Source organism: Abrus precatorius, unplaced genomic scaffold (genome assembly GCF_003935025.1).
Source record: "Abrus precatorius isolate BTA unplaced genomic scaffold, Abrus_2018 Scaffold10, whole genome shotgun sequence".
NCBI lineage: Eukaryota > Viridiplantae > Streptophyta > Magnoliopsida > Fabales > Fabaceae > Abrus > Abrus precatorius.
This window is the reverse complement of record NW_020874292.1, coordinates 2,636,729-2,647,605: the sequence shown is the minus strand read 5'-3', so window position 1 is coordinate 2,647,605 and position 10,877 is coordinate 2,636,729. Positions and strand designations below refer to the sequence as shown.

At 28.6% G+C, this 10,877-nt stretch overlaps 2 protein-coding genes across 2 annotated transcripts; both read right to left on the bottom strand.

Moving 5' to 3' along the window:
- Positions 1–345: 345 nt before the first annotated feature.
- Positions 346–4,630, bottom strand: LOC113867550 (probable galactinol--sucrose galactosyltransferase 2). Its single transcript, XM_027502944.1, has 13 exons — positions 4,452–4,630; positions 3,580–3,851; positions 3,081–3,171; positions 2,862–2,990; positions 2,636–2,743; positions 2,429–2,548; positions 1,907–2,317; positions 1,662–1,803; positions 1,502–1,569; positions 1,253–1,387; positions 932–1,143; positions 723–811; positions 346–627 (listed from the first exon to the last, which is right to left on the bottom strand). Exons 1-13 carry the CDS (start codon positions 4,628–4,630, stop codon positions 346–348), a joined length of 2,238 nt encoding a protein of 745 aa, XP_027358745.1.
- A 3,459-nt stretch (positions 4,631–8,089) lies between these two features.
- On the bottom strand, positions 8,090–10,111 carry LOC113853232 (Werner Syndrome-like exonuclease). The gene has a single exon (XM_027483734.1). The coding sequence runs from the start codon at positions 9,419–9,421 to the stop codon at positions 8,768–8,770; it is 654 nt and encodes a 217-aa protein (XP_027339535.1). The 5' UTR covers positions 9,422–10,111; the 3' UTR covers positions 8,090–8,767.
- Positions 10,112–10,877: the final 766 nt, after the last annotated feature.

Below are 10,877 nucleotides of genomic sequence, written 5' to 3'. Positions count from 1 at the left end.
AAGGCTTCCAAAAAGTTTAAGACGGCCCTGAGTATATCTTATCAAATAAAACTATAAACATACCTCTAAATGGACTAACGAGCCTATATTTATATTATTGAAATATTTTTTAAAAAAATATTTTTTTATTTAAGAAGATAACAGATAGATTCGGCGGAAAACTTTAATATTATTATAAATGGTGCAAAAATATTTACACCACTAAACTTCAAATTTTAAAATTTCCTTTTTCTTTTGTTACAATAAAATGGAATCTTTATATGCTTACTGTTGGGGTTAGTTAATTAACAGACAACATTGAAGAATCGGATTAGATTCACTTTTGAGTCCACACAGCTACCTCAGTCAGTATACAAGTTCCACGTCCCTTGAATTGTCTCCACTACCAAGTTTAATTGTTAACAGTCCATCTTCAAGGTTGTAGGAGAACTCCTCCTCCTTCATGTCCACAACGCAACGTTTGGGTCTAACGTTGGAGTACACACCAAAACGACCACATCCTCTGCCTTTGGTTTTTATTATGCACTGTGAAACATCCATGGTGCAGTCCAGAGCTTCTACAGCTCCTCCTGAATTGTACATGTCAAGCAATCCTATTGGTGCAAATTGCACATCGTGACCAAACACCTGTTTAGACACATGTTAACATTTTTCCACGTTAGACTTAGTATTAGTAAAAATGGTTTTTCATAAAATGCAGACTGCAATGTAAGCATACTGACTCTGATTGGAGACACGGTATATATTTCACATTGGAGAGTCTCCAGGGACACTTCTAGTTTCCCTCTGCTTGACAATTTAGAAAGCAAGCCTGCAGTATTGCACACTAGTTGGTTTTGGTAATTCTAGAGAAATGTATGCGTTACTGTGTATGTAACTTAGGATCTAAAAGGCTAGCGTAAAAGAAATTGTTATGTTGAAGAATTTGAACCTGCATTGAAGGCATATACTACGCAATCTCCATTCCAGTTTTCTCCTGCAACCTCTTGAAGAAATTCTACATCAAGGGGTCTCACTTTCCCTGAAATGGTGATGTGAGAGGGTGCAGATTTCAATGATTTCAATGGCCAGCTTCCTGCTCCTTGGCAATTGAAGACGCCTATGACCCCAGTTAGAATATTCATGTTCCAAATTTTCAGCAGACTGAAAAATAGTCCATAATAATATAATATGGTTATGTACTAAAAAGTGAAAACTAATAAGAAAATTCCGGCCATTCTTAGATAAAGACAGTAACATCTTATTAACTGACCTTTTACCATCCATCACGGGGTCTTTAAATAAACAATCTCGAGTAGGACGGCCAGCATATCTTGCTCTCAATACTGATCCATCAGATAGCACTAGCTTCTTGAGGATTTTAAAATCATGATTCCCAGGCTTATCACTGTAATGTATCGAAGTTTGGTAAAAGAAATTTCTTCCTTTATTAAAGAACATGGAATTGTTTTTTAAAGGGAAACTAGGGAGACTAAGAACTCTATTTGTTTTGGTGCTTTACCTAACATATACTGCACAACCACCTATTGCTCTTGCTGCAGCATGGAACTCAGCTGTCTCATGCTTGCTCTGAAATAGAACCATTTAAAAATCATATCAAGCAACTCATTAACATTGTCACACGTGAAAGATTCGGACAAGTAAAGAGACAGGAATATTACATGGAACATGTCCCAGTCTGGCACAAATATCTCCCCCAGAAGAAGACTATTAAAAGCTACAGAGGCAATGTGTAGGGTTTGAAATGTTGGTTCTCTTGGCATGAAGTCCTCAGATGCTCTTGCTACTGCACTCTTCTTTGAGCTGACAATTGAGAATGAAAAAAGAAACAACTTATCAGAAAAGGGATCTGAAGAAAATTTTAGATAGTAATTGGCATTAACTTCAAATTAGAAAGAAGTCAAACCTGTAAATTGAATCAGAGTTGTGGGACATGCAGCAAATGAGATTGTTGTCCGTAAAGTTCCTTGCTACAGATTGCTCTAATGCTTCTTGATACCGCTTGGTCAATGAAACACGTCCACCATACCCAGAACCTAAGGTTTCTATTAAATTTTGGACATCTACTTTAACTCCATCAATGCCACAGCTAGCAAGATAACTGTGATAGTCATTGTAAAAGTCGTAGAGCTTTTGTGGGTCTATGATTCCCACTCCATATTTTTCCAAGCTGTCCATGGCTATATCTCTAAGGTTCCCTGTAGTGCTAGGTGATTGAATTGGATATACAAGCTTTGGATTATATTTCTTCATTGCATCTGATGAGGGGAGTACTCCTCCCCAATAACCAGCTAAAGCATGCCACATGTAAACATATCTGGAGAGTGCAGAATTATACAAATTGTGAGTTCTTCAGTTACTGTGAGTCTTGGTGTGATAGATAATTATAATAGGTAATTATAATCATTATTTTAATCAGAAAGCTTACTTTACACTCAAATTCTGTTTGATAGAGTCAACAAAATCGCGGAGATTGTTGCAAGAATGTCCAGAGCCTGCATTAGTGAACTTTTTGTTTTCTTTAATGTCTACCAGTCTGGTTGCGAATCTAATAGTAACGGAAAATTTGAGCATGTTAATGACTGAGAAATGGAGGGAAAAAATTTGTGGCCTCAAATTGAAAAAAGAGACTTACTGAGTTCCTTCAATTATTGGTTCACCATCTTTGTGAAACTCATTGAGTGTCTCTTGCCATCCATCATCAATGATGATGAACTTTGGTGAACAACCTCCATTTGAGAGACTGTTTAATAAAAGGCAAAATGGTCATTTTCATTGACACCTTCAAAATTTTGAAAGCTATCCTTCACGTAAGTGAAGTTACTTGACAATATAGTTATATGTAGTGTACCTTTGAAGACACTCTTATTCCTTGTGGACTCACTTCAGTGTAAAAAGCATCCCAAGTGCACCATCCAAACCAATCAAGATGTGATGGGATCTTCTTGTTTTCAAGATGACAGAATGTTCCTTTGAGTTTCTCCAATATCCTATGTCATTATACTTGAAAATGTAATGTGTCCTCACTGCTAACATGAAAGCAGGCACAGAATAAGAACACTACAGAACAAAAAACATACTTGATGGAATCCTTGATTAACTCAAATGGATTATCCCCTGAATTTACAAATACCGCTTCGAGTGATTGGGATGTTTGGACATGGGCGTCTCCTGGAGCATTCAAAATATAAAAAATAATATTACTATATTACCATTAAACAGCTGAACTGAGGATGATAATGAATACTCTCCTAGATCCTTTTTGTAAGAATCTGTCAACTAAATCACATGTATTAAGAAAAGTTGTTAAAAATAATTAAAGTACTAGTTTTTGAAAAATTAATTACAGCATTTCAAGATTATTTCCAGTTAAAGCTAAACTTTATTATTATATTAATTGTTAAAAACACTTGGAAAGATTCAATAACGAAGGATAAATATCTAAAAGAATAATTCATACTCCTAAAACTATAAAAAGTCTTAGTTAACGATCAACAAATATGAGGTTCTTATAGGAATAAAAAAATTTATTTCTTCACAAATGAAGCAAAACAAAAGTGGAAGAACTAAGTCACTAACCACTTTCAATGCAGAACTGGAGCTCATTTGATGGAGTTCCCTGCAAAGTTGCGCGAAACTGTCCATCCAAAACAGGCAAGAAGAGAATGTAGCAAGTGTTCTCTGCATTTGGTTCTTCAGAGTCAGAAGAAAATTCATCCTCAAGGGCACACTCTTCTCTTGCTTCCAGTAGCAGCAACTGAGTTTCCATGGGAATATCACATGCACATCTCCCTACACGTGGTATCATCCACCATATCTTCACTCTGAACAGAGACACCAACTTATATCCCCTGCATTTAAAAAACAAATAAATTTCTATGAAAATTCTCACTGAATTCGCTGCAGCTTTTTTATGTCACTTTTTAATAAAGCGAAACTGAATAAATAAAGAAAAATTCTAAAGAATTAAAAAAAATATTATAAAATGTATTTTTACTATAATTTTCAATGCACGTCTAGCTTAACTTTCAATAAGAATTTTCTATTCATTGATTCTTTTCAACTAACATTCATAAGGTATTGATTAACAGCATAAATAAATAAATAGAATTTATGACCTTTAGGCGTGATATAGGAATGAATTCTTTCCCCATAAATTTTAATATCACCCATTATGGTAAACTTTGGGTCTATCTCATTTTAGACAACTTATTTTATGGTTATAGCGTAAAAGAAAAAGATTGTAATTTTGTCACAAAACTTGAACTTCTTGGTATGTTAAATTAGAGTCTGTTTTCGGAACCTATTTGATGCTTATTATTAGAAAGACAAACGCAGAATTAAGAAATAATCTCTTCTTCGATTCCCCGCGTGTCACAGCCAACAAGGTCAAAGACGTTTCTACAGGGGAAAAGAAAGAAAGAGGAAAGGGAAAGAGATCATAGACTCACTGGAGAATGCCAAGAGTGAAAACATGACGGGAACTTTGAACAGTTGAAGTTGCACCCAAGAAAACGGAGCCTGTTCCAGCCGTAGAAAGCACAATGTTTGGGGGCACACGGGTCAAAACCACCTTGCCCCTCACCATAAGGCAATCGTCCTTTATCGTTGGCACCGCCGTGATCGTCATGTTGGTAACTGAAGGTCAACGGAGTGGATGAGATAGGAGATGGAACAGAACAATGGTGAAGAAGACGCAGAGTTGGATGAAGGAGGTTCTTGCAATTTGTAGTAACTAACAAATTGTCGAAGCTTGACGAATGATGAAGATGACAACTTGTTCAATGACAAAATTTTATCCATTTCATAGATGTTTTTTCTCATTTTCTATTACGCGTTAGCACCTGGGTCCCGACATGCCTGAACAATCTTCTACTGTTTAACAACTATACTGTTTTTTATTTTATTTTTTATTTTTTTTAACATGTGTTGAATTACATATACGGTAAGAAATTTAATTTTTAACAGCACTTTTTTTTTCATTTTTGATGTACGTTTAATTATATACTCTTGATTTCATTTGCTCATTTTTTTTAATATTTAAATTAACTTTTTACTTAAATATTTTTATTTTTATTTTTATTTGTATAAATCAATAAATTTTAAGATACAAAACTTAATTTGAGCATTTTAAAAACTAAAAAATAAATATAAGCAATTAAAAATATGGAGACTAAAATTTTATATATATTAATATGTAGAAATTTAAAATATAATTTATTTAAAATTTATTACGTACACTTCAATTATGTATTACTTTACATATATTAAAAATATATATTCTTACATATTTTTAAGCTTAATGTATATTGTTAATTATACTTTTACTTTTTTAATTTTTATTTTTCTAGTATTTTACCTATTTAATACGTGTTTAGTAGGCGTGAAAATAATGTTTTTATTTTTTTGAATATTGACTAAAAGTTTTGCAGATATTGGCAAGGCACCTGGTTTTGACTTTATTTCTTTGCATAAACAAGAAAAGTAACAAAGTTATGAGCAAATACAAACTGCTGATTCATTTACAACTCAGCATTTTCCGACGCGGTGCCATGCCAAAGACGAGTCAGCTTCTTCAAAAAATTAATTTAAGAAACGATGAATTTATAATAAATTATTTAGAAATGACTTCACAATCAAAGGGAATTGTGAGACCTCTTTCTATTAATTTAATAAAGATGTTTGTTGACGAACTATAAAATATGACATAATCAAAATTAAATATGCATATAGTTTTTACATTATTAACTATATATTTTAAAATTAAATTTGATGATTAAATTGTTATTTTTTATTTGTGGTCTTTTTATCTTTTCACAGCCTCTATGCTGTAAAAATTGAAAGATAATAAAAAAGTTAAATTTTATAAATGTATATATGAACATCAGTTATTTTTAAAATATGAGAACATATGTTCGTTTTTTCGTTAAATATAAGCTACTTATTATTATTTTACGCTCAATTTAGATGAAATTATAAATAAGTCTTTTTAAAAATAAAAAATAATATAAAAATAAATAATTTTTTATAAGTTTAAAATAACTTATTTTTTTTATGTTTTAAAGAAATTAAATGAAAGAATTTATAAAAAATATAAAATTAGTTTTAATTTATTAGAGAATTTTAATATATTTTATTATTTAATTTTTTATTCTTATAAGTACTTATTGATAAATTTATCTAAACTTGATATAAATTAATTTTGTAATTTAAATCACGGGTATCCTTCATTAAAAATCGCAGATTTAGTTAAAACAACATTTTATTAGTTGGTTCACTTGCTTATTAATACTGGACCTAAATTAATTGTATATTTTTTGTTTTCTTAAAATTATAAAAATTTATAACATATATATATATATATATATATATATATATATATATATAACTTCTCTTATAATTAGTATATAATAATTCAGTTTGAATAAATTTTTAGAGAAGTTTTTTATGCAAAAAAGTCAATAAAAAATTAATATAAAAATAAAAAATTTAAAATAAAAATAAAAATTATTTATTTATTTTTTATAGTGATTCTGTTGAAATAACAACTAAGGTAAGGTTAGCTAATTTAAATAACACCCTACTTAAAAGTCCTTTGAAGCTAAAGAGGTTAAAGATGGGGAACAATAATTATAGGAACCAATTCGGCGATGTATTTTCGTTTCTAAATTAAAAGGATTTTAATGTCACCTTCAATTAGTAGAATAATAAAATATAAACCAATCAAAAGCCATGAATTGAATAAGTCTTATTTATTAGAGTCTTTTATATTATTATTATTATTTAATCTATCTTATACATGTAACACTTATTTCTATTTATGTTGCTTTAAGTATGTATTTTAATAAAATAAAAATATGTAATTTTATTAACATATTTAAGATATTGATATATTTTTTAATTGCTAATTTAAATATAAACTTTTTAATTTTTGTAAAGATATATCTTTTGAGATAAACTCAAATAAGTTGTTAAAAAAGTTAATAAACAAAAACATATTTTTAGGCAAAATTAAGTTTAATAAAAAGCTTATAAACTTAGTTTAATCTAACTTATTTATATCTCTATTTGTGGTTAAAACTTTACTTAAACTTGAATATATTATTAGTTAATAATAAAATATTATCAATTTTACAACTTTTGGATGAAAATTGAAAGCGTGAGATTGGCTGCCGAGAGTGCGCAGCGCAGAAAGGATTCAAGACCGTATACATCATTGTTTATGTTATTTTATATAAAAAAGATATTAATAAAAATAAGAAGAAAAATAAAATATTTAGAATAAAATAATTATAATTTTAGCAATTTTACATATAACGTAAATCATTAGCTAATATTAAAGAATAATATTAGATAAATGTAATTATTAAAAATTGATTAAAGTGATAAATTATTAAATAATTAACTTATCTATGTTTATATAATTTCTGAGTTAATTCTTAAAAAATATTTTTTAGGAGTTAAATTAAATAAAAATACTATGGAAAAAATTTAACAACATATTAAAATATAAATTACAAAATACATTCAATTTGAGCGTTATATTACCTTATTTTTATATATAAAGATTCGGCATCCATAGATGACGGTGAAAAAAGATTACATTCCTGTCTAAGATTTAACGGATAAAAGGAAAATTTTAAAATATTTAAACTTAATCTTTTTAATTTAATGTAATAAATCTTGGGAAATTTCTTAATAATGTTATAAAAATTAAAACAAAGAAATAAAAAGGCATATTTTGAATAATAAATACAATATAAATGTCTAAATTTTATTGATTTCTTAAAAATGGTATCAAAATTCTTTAAAATGTGAGGTACCAAGGTAAATACTTTTGTTACTTAATATTAATATTGATTTGATTTGAAATTTAAATTTTGATAAACGATATTAGATAGAAGATTTTTTTTTTTTCTTGTTTGGATTATTTGAATTCAAAGATTGTTGTAATCATAATCAATGCTATTTGAATTTAACTTTTAAATCTTGATATTCCATATCAATAAACATCATGTAGCTTGATTGAAATAATATTTTATAATTTTAAAAGCTTTACTTTTAAATTTATTTATATTGAATATTATAAATAAAAACTATATTATTTTGTTTAACCTTTTTTATTTATAATTTTATTTAAATTTAAAATAGCTATATAATGCACATGCAGTTTAGGCACAACATGCTAGTATATTGTAAAGTTTTTCAAATAGACTTTTAAGTTAAACATTTAAAAAAAATATAAAGTCGGAGTTTTAAATAATTTTTTAAGACTAATCACACTTTAAAAAATAAGTTAAACTTTAAGAAAGTCTTTATAAATAAATAAACAGTTTTAACCTTAGTTTTAGGTTAGACAAATTAAGAAACAAAACTTACCCACTTACATTCCTTCATGGGATTAATGAAAAAAAAACTAGTTTTAGTATTTTGTCAATACAACAACTTGTTAAAAAAAAAAAAAAAAAGCTAACAGGATTTGATTTGTGACTAAGTCATAAACAAAAATATAACAAACTAACTCATCAATTAACGAAGAGCCAACAATTAAGCTAAAACCGCAAATCCGTGTGCCAAATAGCACAGAAGAAGATAACAGAAAAATAATACATAAATGATGCATCAACATTTGTCCATATACAGAATGATTAAACACAAAGCACAAAGCAGCATCAGTTTGGTTATTTAGCTTATTAAAATGCAAAAAGCACAAAGCAATATATAACATACAGATGAACAGGTAGATGGATCAAACAGAGAAAAAAATTCAATTGAAAAGGGTAGGGGAAACTCCATTTTCAATGAGGAGCTTCTTACCAATCTTGTAAGAAGCATAGGCATCAATGCAGGCATATTCAACTTGATCTAGTGTTAACTCCCTTAATTGCCATTCACTTGTGCACACTTCCTTTGACTTCTTCATATTAAGACCCACCAACTCCTTTGCCAAATTTTTCAGTCCCAGAGAAGAAAATCTATTAGGCCATTGTGTTTTTGCCAATTTGGACACGTCTATGCCCTCATTGCATTCCAAGCCATACTCATTGTTAAGCCTTTTAATATCTTGCAAAATCCCAACCCCAACAAATTTGAAGTCAGAGTGCACCATAAAACTCCTTAGGGACTGGGGAATATAATCCATCCGAAACATTTGAAATATTAGACATTTGTCCTCAACACATAGTTGCAAAATTGCAACTTTCATCTTCTTGTTTTGGTCACGCATCCATTCAGTGTCCAACCCAATTACCATTTGCTTTCCCACATATGTTGACAGAACTTGCTGAACCCATTCCTCTGCTATGCTGGCTTTGTCAGTAACAGTTGTTTCAATGGCTAGTCTATCAAAGAGCACCAAATACTTGGAATTTGATGTGTCGAAGATCACAGTGGCGTTGGAATCACTTGCATCCATCGACATCTTCCAATTGAAACCTTTGTCAATATAACACACAAGTTAGGTTTGAAGAGTAAAATAGAGTGATCGATCGATGGTATTTGACTACCCACAAGAATAATCTTGATATGATATTCTGATTATAGAGACTAGAATTTTCTTGTGTAGTGATCATGTTCATCTTTTTCTTGCTCGGGTCCCTTTATATGTAAAATACTGATGTATTTGATCTTGATTCTGTTTTTAAAGAGCTACATCATAAAATAAGATTTAAGAATATCGTCATTAAGTCCATTATAAAAATTTCTTTGGGGGTTTAAGTGTCCATTATAAATTGATTTTACCATTTATTAGCCAAATTAGGAGGAAAAAGGAAATCAGCTTTGCGCAATAACATTCCCTGCGGCTGATAATTTAATGCAATTACTAAAATATTTCTCTCTTCCTCTCCCATCCCCCCAACACACAAATAATTGCCTAGCATGCAAATCACTTACTAAATATTATAAATATTTTAATCGATAAACCGATATAGATATAGCTTATATAATAAGTGAATATTTTAAATTAATTATATAACTTAGGTTAAAAAATAATTTTTTTATATTGATTAAAGATAATTGGTTAAGAAAGTGTAAATTATTTACACAAATTAAGGGGAAGTTTCAATTTCTTAACAACTTTGCTAAGTCACCGGTATGAAAACCAGGGCTCACAACCCCAGAAATTACAAGAAAACGAAAACAAATAATAAAGTTCAACTTCATACATAAATTGGTGATATACATAATAAAGATAATAAAACACATAATGTAAGCTTAATATATTTGTCAAAAACGTGAACGGATATATTATTACTGTTTCTCAATGAGATACCAAAAATTTAAGACAAAAACTTTAGAATGTAAGTAGGATTCGTTATTTTTCAAACTTTATTTAAGAATTTTTTAACTTGTTCACTATTGGTTTTGAAATCTTACTATTTAAATTGTATTTTATATTGATCGTAGAAGAATAGATCTAAAAATAACTTTTACAATAGTTCAAAAATTAATAATTTAAAAAATATTTTTTACATCGATTATTTAACTACTGATCTTAAATTTTTTTAATTATTTTTAGAAATGTCATTATATTTTTTATTAGATAAATTAAGTAACTGATATAAAAAACTGTTATATAATTTTTTTTACACTAATAATTAAATCTCATATATTTTTTTTTTTTATATGTTAGAAAAGGTCTAATAAAAAATCTCATTTAGGTTTCAATAATTGGTAAGTTAAAATAGATAAAAAAAAAATCACTAAATCTTTCAATCAATTTTTTAAATTTTTTTATTCTAACATTTGTGTGTAGCTTTTATACCAATTTAATACTTCTATGTAAATAGAAAATAAAAAGTGCTAATTAAAATTATTTTGTCACATATACATGTGTGAATAATTGAATGAGTATTGTGTTGCTTTAAATTATTTAA